This window comes from Vidua chalybeata, chromosome 1, assembly GCF_026979565.1.
Source record: "Vidua chalybeata isolate OUT-0048 chromosome 1, bVidCha1 merged haplotype, whole genome shotgun sequence".
Taxonomy (NCBI): Eukaryota; Metazoa; Chordata; class Aves; order Passeriformes; family Viduidae; genus Vidua; species Vidua chalybeata.
The window spans coordinates 83,936,839-83,963,262 of NC_071530.1; the positions used below are offsets into that span (position 1 = coordinate 83,936,839).

Here is a 26,424-nt window from a genome sequence, read left to right on the forward strand (position 1 = left end):
CTTTCCAGCAATTTATTTAGAATGAACAGCAGGTTACAAACTTCAGGAAGAAAGTTGCTTTCTCGCTTATTTTTGAAAGCTGTTTTTTCTCCTCTTGAATGCTGTATTCTGCATTAAGCGAAGGATGATGATACCTTTGCTTTTACCACAGGCAAACAAAGGTTGCCATGGCAAGCAGGCTCAAGAGGCAGAGGAAATATCAGCGAGAGCTGATGTTCATGTCCACCAGAGCTCTGAACTGAAATTTTCTTTCATCTTTTGCCATTTTGAAGTGTCATCTTGCACAGAACAACAAAGTGCTTCATATTGACATAGACTTTCAAATGTAATTAAGAGGCAATTTTCACAGGCTCAGTTTTACCCAATAGCACAATAATTACTTGGCATTTAGGAACAGAATGACTGGCACTTTCACTCACGTTGCCTTTGCCTCACACTCTCTTGCTTGGATCATTATTGTTTCAAGAGCAAGACAAGAAGATCTGCAGCCCAAATGACTGCATCATAAGCTGTTGCAGAGAGCCACTTTGGATTCTGAAAATGACCAGTTTCTGATGAAAATTATGGGCAATGCAGCACTGTCAGCCTGGAGGGGCAATATTTCCTGCTGATAACAATCAGGCATAATTGCTTGCTCTAACAGGTACAAAATAGATGCTGCTACGATGCATGAGGGAAGCTTGATTTCTTGAATATAAAGCCCTCCCTAGCAATCGTAATGATAAAGATACTGACAGAGCAAGCAGATTAGTAAAGAACTATACTGGAAATACATTGGTGTAGGTACAGGTCCATCTAGGACAATGACAGCATTTGGATTAAATTCATTCTTTCCTGGGAAGATGTTGGGAAGAATTCATTGGAATACACTGTAGGCATTTACAGCTGAGATCAAAGAAAGAAGCCCCCAGTTCTAGCATTTAAATTAGATGTATATTAAGAAGCCTGTCTTAGCATAAAATGGATTGTGCCTTGGCCTTCAACGACCAGACTCCAGAGATTATCACAGGAGAACAGAACAATTATTTAAATTTCAATCTTCTTCACAGAAGAAATCTATTTTAGACAGATCAATAGCTGTGACCAGAGCTGCATTTGCAGAATGACCATGTGCTAGTGGAGCCATGGCTGACAAACAGCAAAGCTCTATTATGCATGCAAGATTGCCCATTGATGATATATTCATTATTGTTCAGGTTATCTGCTCAGACATTGTAAGTTTCATTCAGTAGTCAATGACAAAGTTTGAGGGCTTTTTTCTAATTTGGATATGCAGTGTAGTCTCAAAATTGTATTATCTATTGATAGAACTGCTTAGGTTCACAATTTAAATGGCTCTTCATTTTATTATAATATTCTCATATTTCCTTTTGTTATATAAGAAAAACTTAAAGAAATTTCAACCTCTTTGGCAAAAAAATTGATATACTTTTTACTACATTCTGCTATTTCTATTTATCAAAGTTTATCTCCAGTGTTCTGTGGAAACTGACTGAAATAAACAATTGCACATATAAAAGGTAAACTTCTAACCTCAGCTATGTAACATTGCTGCAAATTATTGATAAGTATGAGCTCAGTTCACTGAGTAAAAACATGAAGTCTCCATCTTACACAATTCTGATTTGAATTTTAAGCCTTAATTTTAAATTGAACTATTAACAATTCTTCACTGAGAAATGTTTTAGAAATCAGCTGCTCTAAAAACAAAAGCATTACTTTCATGAATGATCCTGTCTACCTATAAACATTTTCACAGACCATCAGTCCTTCTGGAAATTTGAAAGGAACCCATGTGGCAGCAAAAAGAAATATTTCCTTCATTAGTGTCCTAGTATAAAAATTTTGCAAAATCATTATTTCACAAACTCAATCTGTATTATTTTTTTCATGTCCCCTCTTACCTGAATGACTCCTCCCCCTTGGCCATCCTTCCCAGCTAAAAACTCCTCAGGCAAATTCACCATCTTCCCGAGCCAATCCAGCATGACAGTCTCCAGCTCTGTGCAAGCTGGACTTGCAGCCTGTGTTGAAAAACAGAGCAGAGGGAATAATCTCACTAGACCATGAAGAGAAATCAGATCTACCACAGCAAGAATAATTCTCTCTCTTTCTCTCTTTCTTTTGCTATAAAGGAAGAAACTAGATGACTAATGTCACCAGCCAAGTTAGGGACCTGAAGACCATTTTGTGCATATAGTTTTTAACCCTTACTAAAAAATGTCAAAATAGGCCTTACATAGAACCATGACTATCAAATGTCAAAGCTCAGATTTGCATCTTGCATATTTTTTCTCAACATCAAATACCAGACTCTTTTGAGAAGGGTATACCTCATATGAATGTGGGAGTTTTAAGAAAATTTTCCATTCATCTGGATGAAAAGAGAAGTAATAACAATGACTGCTAAACTATAGTCATTAATGGATTACCAGTATGCTTCTGTTGCTATCACTAACTCTATATGTTGATGATTTTTCAAGAGCAAAACTTGTATGAGGAAATAGCCTTTTATTCATGGAATCATTCAGGGTGTCTACGTGAAAACTCCTAATTAATCAAGGAAATTTACCTACAAAAATACTCCTCTGACTTCACTGCTAATAATCAATAATTTCATTGTAGAATGTTACTGAAATTCTTAAAATCCTGGCAAGGTGAAGCACCGTTACCACGCACCAGAGTAAACTCACCCAAGAGAAGCCCACACATCCTATTCCACCACACAACATATCTGCAAGAAGAGCTGGGAAGGAAGAGGCTGCAGGGAAGTAGGCAAAAAAGTACGGACTGTGCCAGTGAGTCACCTGTATTAAGCAGAAAATAGTTATTTTAACTAATACAGGAAGCAGAAACAAATTGTCACAAAATCAAAAAAGGTTAGAGGTTGTGACAAGCCAACAGTCCTTGACTAGCTGGCTGTAACACAGGATCCCATCTTTTAGAAAAACTTACCTTGGTTTTTTTCACGATTTTTTATCCATCTTTTACTCAAAATAAAAATAAGTACGTTCTCACCCCAGCCCCCCCAAGAGCTCCAAAATCAGAGTTCTCCATTTTTCTTCCTAGAAGACAAGAATTGTGTGGGTCATGGCAGCCTGAGCTTTTGTGCAAACTCAAGCTCACTGCTCTTGAGTCTCTACCGTCAGGGACTCTCTGGTATTTTGCTTTTCCATCTCTGTCATGCAACAGACATAGGAAGAGTGTCTTCAGTGCAGCAGAAGTCCACAGAATACTCTTGTCCACACTCTCATGTTGTTTGCTAATTCTCAGCCTGTGAATCGGACCTATGAATCCTCACCACAAAATAAAACAACCCATCCCAGTATACAATACCTTCTGTAGAAAATTAAACTCTCATCACTCTTTAACAAGTTGTGATTTACATACAATTCCACTTTTTATGAACTAATATGAGAACATGGTCACTGCATAAATGGCAGTCAATTGTCTTGCCAAAGCAATGTTTAGAATTCTCTTATGTAACATCTAAGCAATTTTAAGGATCTGTGAAATACTGGACAATGCTCCAACATCTCCAATCTAATAAAATTTGGAAGCAGGAAATGCACAGCCACATGCAGTGTTCAGTGGAAATAATGTGATATGTGATGTGTTTTGCAAAACCAGCTTTTACATTCAAGGTAAAAGGCAAGTTTTTGAATAAAGTGCTTCCACAGCTGTAAGCAAGAATTCAGCAGATCTATGTAAGATTTTTTTCATGGCTGGAAGTCTAGAGGCTGCTAAGATATTGAAGGCTAGCCTTTTCTTACATCATTTTGTTTTCTTTGTAATACTGGAACTCTTCTGTTACAGCTGGAGGATAGTACAATTTTACAATCTCTCTTGCCTGAGTTCAATGTTTCTGTGCTGTTTTGTTCTGCATTCATTCTCTGATGAATTTTAGCTTTTACACTCCTCTCTCCCAGTCTTTGATAAGGTTTCTGGTTCTAGAGTTAACTCAGGGATTGCTGTACCACACTGTTCTGCATGCTGCAAATGATCCCTTTCTTTCTATCTTCTAACCTTCCTCATGCCAACAACTAGCTCTTCTTTAAGGGATGTGGTCCATGTAAAGGGGAAACTGTCTTAGCTCTTGACAGAGTGAATCAGGAATCACTTTCCCTGCCGCAGTGTACCAATTTCAAATGTGCCTATCTCTTTCGTATGAAAACATCTCCTATCCATTACAATTTTCCACTATCTAGACTAGCCCTGTACCTGCTATGTTCAAGGTTTTTATTTTTAATGGTCACTAGGCTGAAACCTGTCAAATCAGTTATCCAAAGACAAGCCACTGTGAACCTTTTCAGCTGTATCTCATATTTGGTCAGGATATCCTTCTTTGCTGTAACAAAGTTTTAGAGCTCTTGTGGCAAATGCCTTCCTTCACAAATCAGAAAAGATCCCTGGATGGGACGTGGTTCTCCACAGGAAAACAATAAAATATTCAAGAAGCAGTGGTCCCCGATAGGATCTACATGCACAGACTTTCACTGATGTCCATAATGAGCTGCCACAGTTCATCTACCCAGCTCTAATCCTCTGTGATCTGTAAGACTTGTGACATTCATCTTAGGTTAATCAAGTTACACTGACTGCTTGCTGGGAGCCATTTGCTTGATGAAACACAGCAGATTCCAGTTGCACCACTCACACAAAGCGGAAAAAGCTAAAAGCCCTGGGGCAAGTGCAGCTGCACTTCTTCCTCCTGCCTCCCCTTCTCCCGTCCCTTGAAGCAGCTGTAAAATTCTTTTTTTTCACCATGTTGGAACAGATACACTTAGTCAGATATTGCAAAGAGCCTGACATAATTGATGCCTGGTTTTTTTTGCCCTCTGCTGATAAATAATGATATACAAATGTCTTGGGTTCACTCTAATTACCACTCTAGTGCTTCTCAGAGACATTCTATTTCCAAGATTTCTTCTAAGGATGTTTTTCTCTGGTTTGCTTAGTCTAAGCAATAACCCTTTACCACATACTAAAGGATAGGTACTTCAGCTGAAAGTTCACAGATTAATGGATCCAATGCGAGGAAAATTAGCATCTTGAGTACTACTATTTGCAGTTACAACTACATTTGATCATTTCTGGCTCTAAAAAAAAAAAGGACAGCAAAGCAAATCTGAGAATGAAAGGTAACTGATATTTTTACATGCAGATCCTTTCCTACTGTGGAAATCAGAGTTCTGCAATTATTCCCTCTGTCTCTGAATCAGGAACCTAGTGCCATTACTGTCATTATCATTGGGTGGACTGCCCTTTGAATGTCTACCTTACATTTCACAGTAAGTCCCCATAAAGAAGTTTCACTACTCTTTTCTTCTACAGGGTGAAGACAGCAATAGATACTACATTATTATCGCTTCACACAATTAATTGATCCCTGCCCTTCTGTAGGAACACCATTTTCACACTTCTAGTCATACAGTAAGTAGCAAATATCTGAACACAACTAACACAGTAAAGATGTCAGCATGAATGAAACAAGAATCACTTATGGGCCACCAATAGCTCACAGGCAAAACAAGGATTTATGATATGCCATATTACTTATTCTTTCTGAAAAAGCCCTTTCTGAAGTTCTTAATTTATAAAATGGATATAAGACATCCCCTGGTCAAACAGTGGGTAAATTCTATAGATGAAAAACACTAGATGTACTTTTAAATGTTCTTCTTGTCAGGAAAAACATGGGAAGAAGATTAAGGGAAAATATAACCTGAACAATTAGGGCAAAAATATATTTGCAGATTGGCTGGATAACCTGATAAGGAGAGCTTTAAACTAGGAATGATGAGGGAAGGAGAGGAAAACCCACAATCAAGGGAGGAAGACGGATCAAGCTGGCAAGCAAAGGGGGAAAGGTAATGTGGACATGAGAAGACTCAGAAAGAAGCTAAGGCTAAAGCAGACCAATCCCCAGTATATCTACATAAATTAGGAAGTGCTGAGAGGGCAGCATTAGGGCAAGGACAGGACCGAGGAGCTCTCACATATTTTCTGGGGAATCAAGACAAATGGGTGCCTCTCTGAAGCACCTATAAGCTGTGGCAAAACACATGGGGAACAAACAAAGGAAACAGAAGGCTGTGTGCAGGTACAGGGCTGTGATTTCACTGGGATCACAGAGACGCTGTGGGATTGGTCACATTACTGAAGTTCTGCAGCAGATGAGGACAGGAAGGTCAGACCAGGAAGGTGAGGCAGAGGAGTGGTCCTTTATGGAAGAAAACAGCAGGAATGCACTGGCCTCTGCCTAAGAATGGACAATGAGCCAGTCAAGAACTTGTGAGCCAGGACTGGTGAAGATATCAAAATGGGCAATATTTGGGGGTGTGTGTCTGCTACAGAGCACCTGATCAGAAGAAGCACATGAGTGCAGCATTCAGACAGCTGGAAGAAACCTCATGTTCACAGATCATAGTCCTCACATCTGCTGGACAGACAACACAGCAGGACACAATCAGTCAGGAGGGTTCTGGAGTGCATTGATAATTGCCTAACATGGGAAACTGTGGAGGAACTGATGAAAATGTGGGACATGGTGAGGGACTGCACATTTACCAACAGGAAAGAAGTGCTGAAGGCACTACCCTGGGCTGCATTCAAAGCAGAGTGGGCAGCAGAGGAAAGGAAGAGATTCTGCCCCTCTCCTCCATTCTGGTGAGACCCAACCTGGACTGCTGTGTCCAGCTCTAGGATCCCCAGTACAAGGGAGGACATTGACCTAATGGAATGAGTCCAGAGGGGGAATATCAAGATGATCAGAGGAATAGAGCACCTCTCCTGTGAGAACAGGCTGAGAGAACTGGGATTGCTCAGCCTGGAAAAGAGAAGGCTTTGGGGTGATCTAACTGTGGCCTTCCAGTACCTAAAGGGAGTGTACAAGAAAGAGGGAGAGAGATGTTTTGCAAGGGCATGTAGTGATAGGCCATGAGGGAAGGATCTTAAACTGAGAGTAGGTTTTGATTATATGTTTGAAAAAAAATTTCTTTACTGTGAGGGTGGTGAAGCACTGAAACAGCTGCCCAGGCAGGTTGTGAGTGCTCCATCCCTGGAAGTGTTCAAGGATAGGTCACATGGAGAATGAAGTGGAAAGGCCGGTACTTCATGAAATACCTTGATGATGGGATAGAGTGCACCTTTAGCAATGTTGCAGATGACATAACACTGGGAGAAGTGTTTGATACACTGTATGGTCATGCTGCAATTCAAAGGGACCTTAACTGCCTGCAGAAATGGGCCAACAGGAATCCCATGAAGTTGACCAAAGAAATGTAAAAGCCTGTACCTGGTGAGGAATAACCCCCCGCCCCATACAGAGCAAGGATCAACTGTCTGGCAAGCAGCTTGGAAGAAACAGACCTGGTGGCCAAGCTGAACATGAGCCAGCAATGCACCCTGGCAGCAAACACTGTGACCCAAGAGCATTCTGGGCCATGGTAACAAAACTGCTGCCAGAAGGTCAAAAGAGTTGATCTTTCCCTTCTACGCAGCACTGGAAAGGCCACACCTGGAATGCCACATCTGGTTCTGTTTCCAGATCCACAGATTCCAGATTCCACATCTGGTTTTCCAGATCCTTGATCCACAAGGATCAAAGATATACTGGAGTGATTCCAGTGAAAGACCATGGAGATGATTACTTGCTGCATGTCATGCGACAAGCGTCTGAAAGAGCTGGGGTTGTTCAGCCTGCAGGAAGCTCAGGGGTACCTTGTTAATGTCTATAAACACCTCATGGGAAGGTGCAAAGAAGATGAAGCCAGATTCTTCTCAGAAGTACCCAGTGACAAGACAACAAGAAACGTGTACAAACTGAAATAGAGAAAATTCCACTTAAACATAAGAAAAAGTTTTTTTTACTGTGAAGGTGATCCAACTTCGGAACAGGACAGCAGAGTTCATCCTTGGAGATATTCAGTGACCAGCTGGACATAGTCCTGAACAACCTGCTCTAGCTGACTCAGCTTTGAGCAGAGGGGATGGACTAAATGATCTCGAGATACCATCCAATCTCTATATACGAGACCTCGTGGTTCTGTGCCCATGTGAGTCTTTGGAATTAAGTACAAACAACATGGGTAGAATCAGAATTACTATAAGAACTAGGATTTATATTGTGCTCTTTGTGTCACTAACATTTCACACCAGTGGAAAAATTTAGGATAGAACAGTTTTTCTTCAGAATGTATCACTTTGTAAAAGTAAATTTGTTTGCAAGGCACGTAAATATCAAGAAAAAGTCAATTTAGTTAAGAGAGAACATGACATGTTCATGACATAATTGGAATTCACTGTCTCACTTTCTACTCTTGAGTGATTCATCTCTTATTTTTTAATGCATTATTATTTTATTGAAAGTTCTCAAGTGTTCAAAGTGTTTTCTCTTCTATTTCACAGACATTACTATTTTCCTTCAATGAAAAAGAAAAGGCAATTATATCTATGAGCAGCAATTAAAGTATTTGCATGTGTTGGACATAATTCTTTTATCTAATCTGCACTGATTTAATTCCCTTGGATTTAAGACTTCATCCTCAAATCTTTGAAAAGAGTGCAGAGGTTTCAATTGACTTCAGTGGAGCTTTTGCTTGTTAAAGTACATCAGGGCTGGGTCCAAGGAAAACAAGATAAAATCATATTGAATATCAAATATTTACATTGCTCAATGGAAAGGAATTGGCATCATAGTACACTGACTAAAGCCATTTTGATTGTGATGTCCAGTCCCATCACAGTTGTATCACCTAGCTGCATCTACAGAAGAAAACAAAAGTGTTTATTGAAGAGATCCAAAGGAGAGATTCCTCATTAACTTTTACTAATAATTCAGTTCTCTTCAAGCTACTCAAAGGCCTAAGGAGACAAGTACATATTTAAAATAAAAAAGGTGTACCATGAGTGGAAACCCAAGAAAATTTCAGGCCTGAAGAAATGCCAGATGCTTTATAAAATGTTCTGCATTGTCTGTCCAAACCTGATCTATTCAAGGGCTAATATTTAGGCAGTGGTTGTCTGCCTTAGAAGCTATGAGAAGTAGTTGACATTTAGGAGAGTAAGTCAACAGAACAAGTATTGGGAAGAATCCTTTCTAGTCAACTCTCTAATAAAAAGAAGTCTCCTAAGAGAATTTTAACATTTAAAGATCAGCTTGAAGAAACACTTTGGGCACAGCAGACTAATAAAAATACTATTTTGTAAAATATTTACTGTGCTATGAAAGTAGTAAAAATATCACACGAAACTGAAAGTTATGAAGTTTTGCCTTAACCAATTCAAGGGAGGAAGGGGAATTATTTTCAAAAGTAAACCATGCATGAAACAAAATAATGATTTGATTATTTCTATGAAGAATGCAAAACATTAGTTAGATCATATTCAACATGTAAAGCTGACTCCTGCCTTCTAGAAGTTAATCAGTGTGGGTACGTATGTTGGTAAACCCACCCTTTATTTAAGGTGTTTGAAAAGCTAAATGCAGTACTGAACATTGTACTACAGTTCCATTTTTCTTACCCCTGGCATAATGATTTTCTCAATGTCTTTAAAGACAGCTTCAAAGCTCTCAGGATCCTGGGGTGCACAGTCTGCGATGAGGGGCCGTAGGTATCCTGGTTCCACATCTGGGAATACCTGTCGTTTCTCTATCTTCTCCAGGTAATCCGCAACATAATCCACCATCTCCTTCCCTCTCTTGCGGAATTCTGCAGCATCCATAGGTATCAGAGTTTAGGGCTTATTCTCAGAAAAACACTTTAAAAGAAAGAGAAAAAATAATAATTTTTGAAAGAAAATTATACTAATTTTAAATCTGTTATTCATATGATTTATAGGAAGAATCAGATGGTCATGATATGAATAGATTAGATTAATACAGATAGACAATAAATTTAGCACAGAAGAACAGCAGAAGCACTTTGATGAAGATTCAAAAATTACAGATTTATTTCCTACAGCTGCTGGTTGACACAGGGATGTGGAACTGTTAAGTGGCACATAATCAGTTCCCTCCTGCCTTATGGAGAAGAAGTGTAAGAAAATAGCCTCCCGTGTGTCTCTATTATAATCTGTAATAACAAGTTATAATAATCACAGTTATTACAGTGATCCACTGTGCTGCCCTGTCATTTTATCTGCTTCTCAACTCCTGCCTTGTCTCAAGATCTAGCTTCCTTACTCTTTCACTGTAAATGCACATGCTTTGTCATCTACAAAACATTGTTTCTTAGTGAGGTTTCAAAAAGAATTCACTTAAAGTTGATCTGTACTGTGTTTTGCAGGAGAATGTGAGGAAGCTCTGTCTGGGGCTGTCCATATTTCCAAGATGCTGGGCTGCAGCTCCAGGAGTTCTTTGAGATAGGCAGATTGTGTGAGCAAGGTGATACACGGCTCAGCTGAGATGAGCTGGAGTTCACGTGCAAAGTGCTCTGCAAACATAAATTCATGATATAACTATGTCTGCTCCCGCCACCCTGGCCCATCCAATTTTAGTACTCTGTCTAGCTGTGCATTTTGAGTACTCAGTGAATATATGGCTGAAACTTTTTATTCACTGAGTACCAAAACAGTGTCCCAGAGTCTTTATATGCTCACATTGAGGGATACTGTTCCTTGGAACAGTAGAGAAGATTGGCAAGAGAAGAAAGGATATTCACTGCTGGTCTCAAGAACTATTGTGCTTAGCTCACACACCTGTAGATCTTCACTTTTAAAGGAAATAATTATATTAAACACCATGTGAATATTAGATAAGTAGGAGACAATTTTTCAGATATCAAGTATTTGTGATAAGGATTTCTAACTGAGGACATAATTTTGAGAAAAGAGAGCCTCCTGGGCTTCATTACATTTGAATTAGTACTGTAACATCTCAAGAGAAAGACATTATTAATAAGCACTGTGGTAGACATGTCTCTGCTGCTACAGAGGATCTGGGATTTGTGTGGAGCAGCTGCTGCTTCTATTTAAGAAGGCAGGGTGCTGCTATAGGTCACGAAACACTTGGGAGAGCAAGGATCCATACAGTAGGGACTTCTAGATCCCCAGAGATGGTTGTTCCTGTTGCTATTTTACTAGAGTTTTAGTATTCTCTTTAATCACCATGTAAGTGTTTATTTGGCTTTGTCTATACCTTTCAAAAAGGGGTATTAGGACCTTTCTCATATCTTGCTACTAAGTTGCTGGAAATACATTACCAGTGGTCATTACAGTCCTTAGAATGTGCAGTGGGCAGCTTTGTGTGTCAATTCCCTTTTGAAAACCTGTGTTTAAGCAAGCAGTTTTGTTTCTACTCCTTTAAAATCAGGATGATTCAATTTCTTCCATACCCCCTAAATCTTATGTGCATTTTCATTTAACACATTTTTGTGCTTTGTTCAAAATTTTAATAAACTCTTCAAAGAAGTCAGCATGAACTGCAGCAATCAATATGCATTTCTGTGGCAGCAATCTAATTACACACCAAAGCTCTGTCCTTTGGTTTAGATATTTTTTGCCAGAAGAAATCTAAATATTATACTGTTGAACTTCCTTTTCAATGCATCTCTAACTTAACTCTTAAATCATGCTATTATTATTTATTTTATGCTACTTAATTTATGGGTTCATTGCTATAGCATGCCCTAAAGAACTTGCATGAGGTGATCTGTTATTTTTTCCTCTGGTTCAGCGAAGAAAGCTATGAAAAACAGAATTTAACAAACAAATGACAAATTAGTGGGAGATGCCTGAGACTGAACTGACTCAGAACATGAGGATTGGTGTTTCCAGCACTGCTGTTGCTCACTACTGTGCTACAGTTATTCCCACAGACCTTTACACATGGATTACTTCAGCTGAGTATCTCATTCCACATCTGTGGTTCCAGTGAACCTCAAGTACAGCACCAAGACAGGTAAGAGCATCACTACACTACTCCCTAGCTTTACTTGGTAGTAATCAAATAAAAGGGACCACTTAACATAAAAACTTCTGTGGAACACATGGTCTTTTCCTAAAATACATATCAAATGGCAGAAATTAAATCACATTGTGTGTAAGCTCAACACAGCTCATAAACACACAAAAATAAAGAATTTACTTTATGAAAAAAAAAAAAAAGTATTTACTTTATCATATTACCAGAACATACATGGTATGTTTTATAGATTGTGACATTTACATCATCTTGTTGCTACACAGTATGCTGATATTGTTATTTTTATTATTAGAAGTTTGGACAAAGTTCTTTTTGGATATCAAGATAAGCGAATAAAATGTTATATCTAAATATCAGATACACATTCTGTGGTTTTAGTCCATTGCTATGGAACTCAATTTGACAAAATACACATTTTGTCTAATCACTAAGATCTTGTTTGTTATTGGGTAACTTTACTTCTTCCCAAGAATGGGAGGTTCACTGGCTCATCCTAGCATTGTTTTGGCTGCACTGCTCCTGTTACAAATCACTGTTGCAATAAAATCCAGGTAAAGAATTAAATTACAGGGGAAATCCACTGTTTTGCATGGAAGTAACTGAACCAGGAAGCTTAAATGTTAAGAATCTAAGGCTGAGCCTTTCATGCCAAAAGTGCTACAGTGGTTGCAGTGTTATAAATTGATATGAACTAGTATTTACTTAATCTCTATTACTCTTACAATTCAGTTTGATGCAGTGAAGTATGTCAAACTGCTCCAATCTGAAGCAAAGTATTTAACCCTTCTTTCCTCCAAAGACAATACTAAAAAATTAAAAATCTGCTTTTTTGTATTCATGCATCCTCCTTCCTAAAAGTCCTTCCCTGAAAATCCCCTACCCACAGTAATATACATATCTCACAGCAGAACTGTGAAGGCATACTCCTTGCAGGAACACACTGGTCATCCTTTTCACCTCCTATGTTATATCTGTCCCCCTGTGAGTGACAAGACCCACTTACCCTTTCAGCCCTATTTTTATTCTCTTCCTGGACTGTTCACTATAGATCTCACTTCACTGCTTGAAAGTACTACTTGCTATGGAAGCCATCTCCAGCAGACAATTGTAATGCTCACTAGTGAGTACTATCAAAATGCAAATTACTTCACTTCTCTACTACTACAGAATAGATCTACTTCTTGCATGCACATCAAGCTCATGTGCAATGCAACAACCCTATGCATAGGGAGAGACCTTCCCTCTATGCCAGTATATTTTAAAAATATAGAGATTTTCTAAGAAGCAAAATACTACAGAGAATTCAGGCCTTAGGGTTTAAAATGAAATACTGTTTGAGAGAATCTGTACTTTCTGAAGGGATGAGTGTTACAGTCTGCATGTACTCAAAATATCCACTTAACTTCAAGGAACTTAAACTGCAAAATAATGCAAGCCAAGTTTCCAAAACTAAAGGGAAATTTCAGAGAAACTAAGCCTCTCTCTAAATTATTTAATAGTGGTATATCTTCTTGAAGGCCCCTAAAGAGTGAGAAAGTCTCCACACTTTCAGCAATCCCACACCTCCCAGGATGAGATTCAGCATATTCAGTATCTGTGAACTGAACCCCAAGTGAGGAGAGCACAGCTTCTCAGGAGGTGCCCTGCCTGATTATCAACCTCTACCCCACTGTGAGCAGTCTGTATGCAAACTCACTGACAGCCTCACTCTAATTGATAAAATACATTTTTACCAAGCATATATTCTGCCTGAGCATTTTTGTTCCCAGCCAGAATCAATGGCTACTGTCACCACTGCATACCTCAGAACAAACCCTACTTTACTAGAGAAGATTGAGTTCTACTCTAAACTGCAGGTAAAACCAAGAAAAATCATGTTAAATCTTAAATTATATCAGTGTATCTTTTTTTACTTATTCATATATAAACTCCTTGGTTTTTGATTTTGCTGTAATTTGTCAGAGGACAAGTACACTACACAATCTAAAGTTGACATATCCTTTGCTACTTTTTAAAAACTACTCCTTCTATCTCAGAACACTGAAATTAGAATACAGACACATTTTATTTTACTGAAGTTACTGAATATTGTTGCTGGTCTTTAGATTGTATATGTTCATTTGCAAGCAGTTTTCTACTTTATATGAAACTGAACCATACAAATGAGTAGTTTACATACAAGTAATTATTAAAGATATTTATAGGTATAGTATTATGTTGGTAACATTTAGCTTATTCATTATTTCTGTTAAAAGATATTGTCTATGATTTTAGAATCTGGGTGGGTTTTTTCATATTTACTAAATATGAATATAAAATATATCTAAGTGCTACCAGGAAATTTGTTATGAGAAAGAAAAAGAGAAAAAATATGAAAAAGCAGAAAAAAGAGGGAAAAGAGGAAAAGCAGAACAAATGTGGAGAGAGGTATATTTGATGCATTATAATTTTATGTCTGCCTCTTCTCCAGCTGATCAAACTAAAATAAACAACAGCTAACAAAATAAAATCTTTTAGCAGCTCCTGTTTATAAATACAGACAGGAAGAATGCATAGACACATTAATAGCACCTAAAACTGATTTGTTTCTTGAGCAAATACACCTATAACTGTGTATCTTTCCAATATATGAGTCAAGTGCATTTTCTATTCTGCCAACTGATTGTTGCCGACCAAAATGCAATTTAAGGGCTCATGGTGTTTCAGTGACACCACTGAAGCCACAAGAACTTCCTGCTACTGAACCCAACTGAAGGTTTTTGCAGCTGTTGCCACTGTTAAGCTGAACTTCCCCTGCTGGCAATAGGATATTGCCAGAAAAAGAGCCAAAGGATGCATTTTACTTCAGCACAAGTTAAATGGAACTGGATCTACTCTGGATCTACTTCTACCTTTGCACAAATCAAGAATTAGGAGTATATGTTATAACCCCTACATTTTGTTTAAAGAATTACATTTTCCAGAAGTTGCTGGCTGTATTCATTTACTGTCACTGGCATAGTGTCTGCAACTTCATAATGTTCCCCACTGAGGTCTTACTACAGTGATGGGAAAGGGTTAATTCTGAGGAAAACTTCACCCTAAAAAAAGTCATGCATTTAATTTATCTGGAAATTTTATTATTCAGAACATTTGGCAGAGAATTTCCCAAGTTCTACTTGGTTATTGCAAGCGCTGCTGTACTTGGAAAGACAAGGTACAAACTTCTGTATACATGTGATTCTCAATAAATGTATATAAACAGTTACAGCTGACATACATCAGATGTAAAATAAAACAAACAACACAACAGGTGTACACTACATTGTACAAACTTAGATTAAAAAGAAACATTATTGTTATTATTATTATTATTATCATCATCCCTAAAATAACACAAGCTGGCTGTTTACTAACTGAGATCCCACTCACCATAACCAATTGTTGCATTAATCCAAATGTACCCACTTGAATTTAATAACCATAAAGCCTTAAGGACAAAGAATATTACTTACAGCGAATAGGGAAGGTTTTTGCTTCTCCCCTGCCTCTCACTGCCCTTCTTTGCTCCTCAGTGACAGCTACAAAGCAGAGAGGATGCAGTTGCCAGCATATATAGGCAGAGTATCCATGTCCCTTCAGCCTATCACAGCCACGGGCTTTGCACTGAACGTGCAGCAGCAGCATCTCCCCCTCCTCCCACAGCTCCTCCAAAATATACCTTGCAAAGAAAGCTCCCTGAAAAGAGCAGGATCCGACCAGAAACAGTCCTTGCCTAGGTTAACTCTGCAGTGCCCTGTGTTTTCTTCCGGGGGCTCCATTCACAAATTCATTAGCAGTGAGTGTCTGATCACATGCTCCCCGTCTGTGCTGCACACTCTGGGACACTTCTGCTGAGGCTGCTGCAGTAAAAGCAAGAGCTTTGATTCACTTCTGTGAAATATTATTGCCAGGAAAGAAACACAGATATGGTTGAAGTACCACTCAAGTGACTGCAAGCTCAGGTATCTAGCTGTGGAATAAAAACCCCCAGATAAGCTTTATCCAACTTCTTCCAGTTTCTCTCTTTGATCATATGTACACTTAAAAGCAATTCTAAACGTTTAAGATTTGTTTTCCTATTCTAAAAGTTTTACGTGGAGTTCCCTTTCCTAGATGAATCCAGGTCACTTCCTGTCATTTTTATTTCAGTCAAATTAATCTAAAAAAAAAAATACTATCAGCATTTCATAGTCCTAAACAGCTTATAGCCAGGTAGTGTGGCAGATTTGGGATGGTCATTGCTCTCGCACCAGTCTCCAGTCCATTGCAATATTATCACAGTCAGCCTTCTAGTGAAGGAGGAAGAAGTCACAGCTTTTTAAAACTGTCATGGCTGTGTTTGCTCTTCTAATGTTACAAGACCAATGACAATTCTGCTACAATTCTGGAAGAGCCTATTCAAAACAAAACCAGTACTCCCCAGGTGAGCTTTCTGGTGTCATTGCACTTGTGCCAGATGTTATTCTATGATCTGACTTGCATTTCCAATGCTTGGGTTGGCTGCTGTAATGATTAGTTCTTCAATCTTGAAAAGCCTCAAGAAATCCCAGAGTCAGTTGCCACAGCCTCTGAGATGTTTTCAACCTCAAATCAGCTCCTGAGTTCACAGGGTTACAAACTGGGCACATTGGGACCCCACAGGAAAAAGTGTTTTGGACACTTTTCCTATTTATTTTTTTCTTCCTGAATTTGACTGAAAAGGCTGAAAATTCAAAATTTGTTGTGAGGGTATAAGAGATGCAAAAATTGAAGTTGTCTCTGTAAACTTAACGATAACTGAAATTTCACTTCAATGTTTCATCCAAATGGCTTGCCAAAGATAAGTAACTTTCAAAGGAAATTAAAAATGGAAACTAAAATTAAGATTGGAGTTTTAAAATGCTGGTTTAATCAGTGTTGAAATACAGCCTCAAAGTCACCTGATGTGTTTTTATTTCTCTGCTGTACCTGTAAAGCTTGCTGTGAAGAGGCAATAGTCACATTTTCCATTAAAATATTTATTTTTGTAATTTCTCAGGAAGAAAAAGGAAATAAAGTGTTTAAGTAAAACAGACAAGCTGGAAAGGGGGAATTAAATGCCCTTCTAAAAATCATGTTCCATGTCTCTTATATAATTTAGGAATTATTCTGGCTTGTACTAGTTTCATAATATTCATGATCAACAGTTGGCAATAAACAAATCTTTGTTTAACAGAATCTTTCTGTGGTGCACAAAAGGAAGATCATTCAGTTTTCTATCACAGGCTCTGGCCAAGTCAGACCTCATGTGGCCCTGTGAATTTGTTCCAGACCCTTCAGCCCGCTCTCTCTTTCACAGACAGAGAACAACTTTGTTTACTACTGAAACACAACAAACAGAGATCCCCTCTTTAGTGCCAAACTGTTCCAAAATTCAGGATACCAGAGTGTGAGAAATAACAGATGATCCCAAGAGGTTTAAAGGCTGGGGCTTATTGGTAAGCACCCAACAGACCTATTAGTCACAGCTAGCAAGAGACAAGCTTCAATATGTTTTTGCACATGGAAGTCAACCGTAAACGATGATACATAAATGATGCTGTGCCCATGCAGTAATAGCACTGATTTATTACCATTACTGAACCCTTTGGTTTGCAAACAATGTGGGAGAGAGGCTGTGTTTGAACAGGGAGCTCCAGCACAGCACCAGAAAATGAAGCAGACAATGTGCTATCAGTCACTGCAGTCCCATTGTCAGTCCTTATGCAAAGACATAGATCAAAGCAGACGGGAATAAACAGTTTGTTTAATCTCACTTTCTAACAGCTTTTGCCTCTTCCATGACGGTACAGTGCAGGTAAGAAATGAAAAGGCAGTTTCCTCTGGCTTTTAGTCCAGTTATGATTAGATGGCTCTACTCCCAACTTTGGTTTTCCCTCACCTGAATAACCTGACACTCTTCTCATGCTAGCCTTGTGGCATGGGTCTAGGTACTAAATTTGTTGAAGGTATGTTTGGGCTATAATTCACTGAGCCTAACATTATTTGAAAAAAAACTGTTCTGAGCTATAACATGAAGGGCTTTAAATTGAATAAGATACACTAAAGATCTTAGACGTTGAGAAAAAATTTGAAACAATTAATTAGGGATCTATCACAATGTTTGTGCCTGTTTTCCACATTTGGTGTCAGAGGAACAGTCACTGTTGCCTATGCATAAAAAACCGCACTGGTTTGTTGTATTTGGTTTACTCTGTGTCTGTAGTTTAGGGATGCTATTTGGAGACTGCAGGCATTTTTTCAGTTTTCCTTGCAGTTGCTCCTTCAAAAAGAGAACAGTAGTAGAACCCCATCTTTGTCTTTCTTTTTGCCCCCAGTATATTCTTCCATTAATGTAAAAATACTAGTTATAGGAAATTATCTATGAGAAGGTAAAAGAAACACAAACAAGTGAGAATGGAATGAAAAATCCTTTTATGTTCTGTAAACAAAGTCCAAATCTGCATAAGCACAAAGATGAGACAAGAAAGAAGAGAGTATTTTAGATAAAATGTGCAACTAAAAATTTTCTAATTAAAACAAAGGGTGTATTTTCTTTGGAAGAAAGTAAGAATTAATAAAGCCTTCTGACACAAATAGATAGATTACTCTCAACGTATGAGGATAAAACCTAAGTCTCCTGCAGAACATAAGTAGACTTAGCAACAGATTAGCCAGGAGATGAATCTGAGACAGAACTGACAAACTGGGAAAGTAACTATCCTCTTTTTTCATAAATATTTTATGTGTGACTTGTTTTCCCTGTTCAGTTCCTATTGCTGGTTGTGTGAACATGTGAAGGTAAACCAAAAAAGGAAAAAAGGAACTGCTAACGAAGTGAACATGGACACAGACTCACACACACAGTTCCAGAGGAGTTAATGTACCATTTGCTGGTTCGAGGCAGCCTGAGCATATTACTCTTATGGAAGCAAGCCTACAGGAAAGAGAGGTTGTGATGAACTGAAGAAGTGTCAACAGAAATACTGACAGGCTGTGAAGAGTCACAGAGACAGTGAGAGCAGGCTGCAATCACAGTAGGCAGACTCTTCCAATACAGAGATAGGAATAGCTTCTGCTGTGAGCTGAGATGTGCTTACCTAGGGGCGTAGGCACTGCCAGGGCACTAGTCCAGCCATGTATTGCTCATAGAGAGAGTGTTCTCAAGCACTGACTATTGTGAGCTTCGCAGAAGCTGTGGCTGACAGATGAACTGCTATGAGGCCTTAAATGTCCTGTGAAGACCTCATGTTAAAAAGCAAGTTAGAGCAGTTAGTTTGTGAATGGAACAACCCCTGTGTGGATGAAAAGACAGGGCCAGGTGAGGCATGAAGAACAAAAATGGCTTCAGATACAGAGGGAACACAATGCAGTGCTTACTCTTGAGCAAGTGATTTGTTTGGATCACTGTTTACAAAAATATCAAAAAACACGCAGTGCTTGGTTGAGAATGTATTTTGCCACTGACTGTGATTAATGCCTTGTCACAACAGCCATGCACTTGCAATAAGCTTGGAAGAGCATTTGACACCACTTTAAGACTTGAGTCATTCTTAAAAGGATGAGAACATCACTAGTCTCTTCTTAAAGAACATGTTGGTGCCCAGTTGTCTGAGATTACAGAAAGTAGAATGGAAAGGGATCACACCAATGTTTCTTGTTCTACCTCCCTGTCAGCTTTTCTGCAAAGGTATCTTTGGCTCCCCTTCAGGCTGTGCAAACACATGCATCTTTCCAGAAAAGACCAATGCAAAGCTTCAGGAAACTTTATGCTTAGTAGAACTCATTGGAGAAATTCATGGATGACTGTCTCCTGTGGGAGGGACCCCATGCTGGAGCAGGGGAAGGATTCCTCTACCTGAGCAGCAGGAAAAACCTGTGATGAAATGAACTGAACATAAACCCCCATTCCCTGTCTCACATCACCACTGGGGAAGGAGAAGGTAGAGTTTGGGAAGGGGTGAGGCAAAGGCATTTTAAAGACGTATTTTACTTCTCATTATCCTGTTTTGATTTTGTTAGTAATGAATTCAATTAATATTCCAAATTTGAGCCTGTTTTGCTCATGAAGATATTTGATGAGTGCTCTCTCCCAGTCCTTATCTCAACCCAGGAACCCTTGGTTATATTTTCTTTCCCCTGTCCAGCTGTGGAAAGAAGCGACAGAGAGGCTTTTTTGCATGCTGGCATCCAGCCAGGGTCAAGCCACTACACACATATCCCAAAACAAGAGCTCCAGAGAACTGAGTGGGAACCAGATCTTCCACATGCACAGGGTCTCCCTGGTCATGGACACACATTCACAGCTGAAGCAATGAGTAAGGTAATATTTGCTCCCTTCTGCTCTGGGTTGTTGTCTTCGCCTCAGAGGTGGGAGTGATATACGTACACAGCCCACCTGCTTGAGTGCAGGAAGATGATACATTTACACTAAGATGAGTCTTTCCATTGAGCCATGTGACCCTGCTCCTGACTCCTGCTAATATGGTTAGCATAACCAACGCCATCTCCTCAGATAAACAGTCATAATATGTAAGCATGCTGGTCACATATCACCTCCTCTTTTCCCCTTTTTAACTGTAGTTGTCACCAAGATGTGATGACCCCCATTACAGAACAGCCAGATCCCCTGTCAGCATTGTGAAAAAACTATTTGCCCTCCAAGATGATTGCTATGAGGATGTGGTGACACGTGTTCTGGAATACAGAAATGTAACAGTACTGAGTAATGAGATACTGCCTATAAAATCAAACAGCTGCAAGGCATGATGCTGGACAGCAAAACCCATGATCTGCCACTGGTCTGGGACCCAGCCACTGCTGTATTCTTCCTCTGAAGATGGAGTGAATCATGTTCTCCTGGGTAAAGTGTGAGTCCAGATTATGATTATTGTATCATGCACCGATTACTAAGAATTTGAAACGATCTGCAGAGGGTCCAAGTGACTAAAAGTGTAGAAATTAAAGGCTCTTGATAGTAAGAAAGCTACAATCATTACTACAAATTTTGCTTAGCTGAAAGTATATTTCATAAAAACTGTGCAATAAACTACATTAAATCCTACACATTCTAGATAATAATAAACTATGCTGAAAATTAAGTGCTTAATTGTAGTAATAAAGGTCTAATTGTACCTAAAACCCTGTAGCAAATTCTCATTCTACCAAGGATCCCTAAAAGAATCTGCCTGTCCCTGTGACATTAGGTGACAGAGCCACCAAGTGTTCATATGCTCCATCCTGCCAAGTCCATAAGAAATACAATCATCTCCAGCTAGGAGGGAAAACAGTGAGCCAGGAAAGATAACAGCTTAAGCTGCTGCAGGTAGCTTTACCACAGTGCAGCCAGCCATCTCCCCACTCAGAACTGCTTGCCATCTGTTCTCCTTATGATCTTGTTCACTTCCACACCTCAGATAATCACAGCTTCCACATTATCATTAGGAGAGACAGGCTCTCATTTAGCCAGGATTTACTGGCAGAGACAGGCAGTTAAATAAGAAGGACAGTCCAATGTATTCATTACATTTGTACTCAGAGGCCTTAGATCAAGCTTCTGCTTTCAAGTACAGATGCACATCTTTGCCATATGCTGCGAAATGCTGGGTAAGTTCTGAGAGGAATTTTCCATAAAATATTTTGTTAGAAAGGGTTGTTCTCTTCCAGCTTATTTTTCTGTGCTACCACGTTTGGCTCCATCTGGATTTTGAATCCAAACAGCCTAAATCTAGGCTAAGTTTAAAGCTGCAGCACCCTCTGTCAAAACTCTGGCAGTGTTTGTCTCTGGTCATAGGCACAAATTTTAAACCTCTCTCTGCTGAGGTCAGATGGCACCAGTCTAGAAGCAAACTTTTCACAGCAGTCTGATATTCTGCAGAATTCTCTGAAAGACAGTCTAGGAAAGTTTTGGAAATTTTGAGATTTCTGTTTTCTTCCTTCCTGCAAACTCTTAAAAAATCACTCTCTTATTAAGTGATCTTGTTCTGTGTAGTCTTAAGAGACTCTCTCTTCTACCTCTACCACCAGGCTAACTTTTGTCAGTAGGAAGTGGTTAAGAAATGTCATTTTTCACTCTTTTCCAGTGCTCAGAGAACACAGAATATTGTGAAATTATGCTTAGGGAAGAAGAATCACTGCCACATTTTATGTTACATACATTGCAAAATATAATGAAGTAAGATAACTTACCTGCCCATAGCTTCTGCTGAATTCTAGGGGATATTTTCAGTTTCCCTCTTTCAACAACACACCAGTCTCAACCTATTGCTGTTGCCCATTGAAGTGAAAAGTAAGAAAACATTGTATCTACATTCTCTGACTTGTGAATGATTTAAAAGCAGTTACTATTTTACATTAGTTGCTAATTTTCTTTCTTAATACGTATGCTCAGCATGCAAAATCACACTAATCTTTCATCAAAATTATCATTAGTTTGCTTTATCTTACACAATAACAAACTCACACAACCCAGGTCTACATTTTATGTGACTGTAATCTTCAAAAAGAATAATTGTGGAAATTAATTTACTATATATATAAAAAAAGCCTAACTCAAGATTCTTCAGCTGTGAGTACAATACGTATCAACCACATTCCAATCCTGCAACACTGCTAAGATAGAAGAAATAACTCAAAGCTGTGTTAAACAAAGGATTAATTACATAATCTCCTTACTTCTCTTTCACTGAAAAAAAATCCCATGAGAAACAGTGTTACACTATATTCAATGGATACTTACAAAGAAGAGCTGGTTTCTACCAATGCTAATAGTAAACTGTCACAAAAAGCCTGGCAGTATTTCTGGATGCTCAAGACAATACAGTTCTCTTCAGCTCTGCACCTTTCAGCTCTGCTGGCTGCTACTGCTGCTATCCAGGAAGACAAGCTGTAAAACTGTGATGACCAGGTGACCAGAAGCATCCTCAACTAGCATGTGGAAGAAGATTGGGGAATAAGGGAATCCAGGGACCTGTGTTAAGACTCAGAACATTTGCTATATTCTGCCTGTTGAACTTGAAACAGAGATAGGTGGAGCTGTGGGTTTTCTTATAGTGAAGCTCTTCACATCCTCATCAGGCATCAAAAATCAATTTTTTTCTCATGTGAAAAATGGGCTGAATATTGTGCCTGGGATCGAAATGGGAGTGTAGAAGCACTGTGCAGTGAAGAAGGGAGTGATGTCCAAATTACAGCAGGGGACACAACCTCCTGTACTCACAGCTCAGTTACACTCCATCATCTAGTATTACCTATTTCATATTTCTCTTTATGTTTGTCCTGTTAAACATTTATTGAATAAGCCACTCATGTTCATAATATTTCCTGTTTGGTTGAAAAGATAACCTTCCTGCTCTTTTCCAAATAAAGGGTGCCTCTATGTCTATGTTTGCTCTGTTTTCCTTCCAGGTTCCTTTAACAGGTACTTTTCTTGAGCAAAAGAATGTTTTAGCCTGCTTTGTATACAATAAATTTTGATTCATCATCTTAGCAATTTCAAAACATTCCCACTACTTATCAGCTAAAGTAACTATGAGTAGTCTGTAGGAGCTGTATTTTTTAAAAAAAACCCTAATCCTCTCCTGAAAACAAGTACTGGATTCACTTCTAACATGGAGTTATGCTGAGCAGTAGGAACCACAAAAAGATGACAAATCAAAACCTGGCAGCAAGGTCAGTTGTACCACATGTGATAATCTTTGTATTGTAATTACGTTGTAACAACATGATGTAATAACATTCAAAACTTCAGAACAGCAAACAGCTTTCTTCATACAACATTTTTTTGTAATTTGTGTACCAAACGTATGTACACTATAAATAAATACTTGAAAGCAATTTGCAGCAAATAGCCTCCATAGCCTTGTTCTTGTGATGGAACTTGACACTCAAAACAAGCAAGATAAATTAAAGATGTGTCAAGCAAGATCAATTAAAGATGTGTCAATTAAAGATGTGTGCCTTTCGTAGTAAAACAGCATAAACAAGTCTATAGGTCCACCAAAGAACCTGCATAACATCAAGATCATTTTAAGTTTCAAAATCAATGAAACATTCAAATTAGGGATGATTTTCTAAATAAAATGGTAACCAAAAGATGGTTTTTAAACAGCCACTATCAAGAGCAGGATAAATAAGAACAGGTAAGAAAGAAGGCACTAACACACAGTTCTTATTGATCTATAATAACATTTTTTATTTTGTAATATTAATAACACTGGCTTCCCTATGCCACCTTTAATATCTTACTCCTTCTGCTATCTATGAAATTTTTGACCAAATTTATGTGCTTTTAAAATGACTATTCATAAAGAGGTATTACATCAAAAATTGTTGCTCCAAGAGGGTGCAATGTACTTTTAAGAAATATATATTCAAAAGTGTAAGAAATCTGCTCTTGAAAAAATAATAAAAAAAAAAATTGTCCAAAGGAACCTTCAAAATAAAGCAAAAACTGTAGCAAAGAAGACTTACAATTTTGTCTTATTTTCTTTTTAACCTTGAAAGGAAACATGTGAGAAAGCCACAGTAGTAGCAAATGAGTAGTTCACCACTCAAAGTCATTTAAGGACTAGCATGCAATTAAGTAATTACTGGGCTGAAAAGAACAAGAACAGCAGTCAACATGGTAACAAATTACTGCAATGGTAATTTTTTTTTTTTTTTTTTTTTTTTTTTTTTTTTTTTTTTTTTTTTAGAGAAAGGAAAATTAGACAAAAAAATATGTTTGCATCTCAGATTTTTGGCTAGAGCTGGAATGGAAATCAGGCAAAGGCAGGAACATACTCATCAGGATGTACAATAGAAATATGTATCAATAACCTTGAAAAGGAGGAGGCAGAGGTAGGTGTAAGAACAACCCAGGGCATGAATTCACACAACAGTTGTGTGCCGTGGGCAGATATTCTTGAGATCAGCCTTATAACTAGCTGAGCTGCTGATGCAGCTACAGAGAATCCTCACACTTACATACAATCATAATAATGCATTCTATTTTTTGTGCCTTATCTTTCATTAGCACAAAACACATTTGGAAGGCTCTGGGTTTTACCTTTTGAATTTAAACTTTTCATTACAAGAAATGCCATTTTCAGCAGCCTAGCACAACAATAGGCCCCTATCCCAACAGGTGTGGCAGGCCTCAGGATGTGGTCCTTCATTCAATACTTGCTCAGGAATCAACACTTTTGTACCTGGTCCCCAGGTACCCAAGGAGAATGGCACAATATGGGCCCATGTAAGAGCTGGCAGGGCAGACAAACCAGGAGACAAGTCTTTGCCTCTCTGAGCAGTGCCAAGAAAAAAATCCTGGCATGTGCAAGGCAACAGAAAACAGGAGAGAGAGTGTGTGAGGCACCTGTCATGTCAGCAACCAGCAAATGAAGGACTTTTGAGAGTCTGAAAAGATTTTGTTAAGAGAAGTTTAATATATATAAGTATGTACTTCTATACCCACCTGAGTAAAGGCTGTCTGTCATTAACCTCAACAAACAAGGAACTTGTGACTAAATAATTCAATAAATTATAGCTGATGATAAAAAGGAGTATTCTAGGGAAAGATGCCAACATTAAATATGAATTTCCTTGGAAGGAAAAGAATAGCGAAGAAACAGAAGAACATGCCATAAGAAAAAAAGATTAAAATGCAAAAAAAACAAAAAAAACAAAAAAAAACAAAAAAAAACCCCAAAAAACAAACAAACAAACAAAAAAAAAAACCACACAAAAAAACCAAAACAAAACAAAACAAAAAAATTAAAAAAGGAAAATCATGGCAGTACGTGTAACGTGTGCATCCAGTCAGAGGTTGCTGGTTTTTCCTGCTGGTTCAGGCCAGGGCCCTGCTGCTGGCTGGTGACTGCCTGGGGATGCCTGTAGTGGCACTCTAGCTGGGGTGCAAAATGCTTTTTGAGTGTGGACATTCCTCAAGGCTTATGCTGCTATTGTTTACAAAGCTACATAAATACTTTCTATTGCTTAATAGGTTAGTTTGAATTAATCAGTTGAATTGGTTAATTAAGGTGAATGAATACCAAAAAAATATATTTGGTCTCAAGACTTCTATTTCTAAGCAATTATAGTTCTGTATCTACATTTGTTAAGAAGTTTGACTTCGTATGCCAGTTTATAATTGATCCTTAATAATAATAGTTTTAAGCAGTCATGCAGAAGTTTTCAAGTTCTCACAATCAAGTATTTCCTCTGATTCTACATTGTGATATTAAGTTTTATTTACACATTATTTTGGAAACTTATTGATATGAAGGAATTTTCCTTATAGATTAAGATCATCACTAAGTTGCTTCTAATTATTAAACTTTTACTATTTAATATGAAGACAGCAAACACCTTCCTAGTTTCTACTTTTCATTAGAAATGTTTCAAAAATATACTCTCTAGCCATAATTTCTTTCTCTTCAAAAATCAATTCTTTTGTTCCTTGAGTGTCTCTATTTGCAAAGCAAAATCCATAAAATTAGCTG

General features: G+C 38.3%; 1 protein-coding gene across 1 annotated transcript in view; it reads right to left on the bottom strand.

Annotated features, from left to right (window-relative positions):
* Positions 1-26,424, bottom strand: part of DDC (dopa decarboxylase) — a 74,241-nt gene that overhangs the window by 40,002 nt on the left and 7,815 nt on the right. Inside the window, exons 1-5 of the mRNA XM_053949950.1 lie at positions 15,421-15,474; positions 10,261-10,436; positions 9,526-9,713; positions 2,694-2,807; positions 1,905-2,024 (exon numbers count right to left, since the gene is read on the bottom strand). Of these exons, the coding sequence (XP_053805925.1) occupies positions 1,905-2,024; positions 2,694-2,807; positions 9,526-9,713; positions 10,261-10,324 (486 nt within the window). The 5' untranslated portion in view covers positions 10,325-10,436; positions 15,421-15,474. Of the gene's footprint in view, positions 1-1,904; positions 2,025-2,693; positions 2,808-9,525; positions 9,714-10,260; positions 10,437-15,420 lie in introns of the transcript that reaches the window.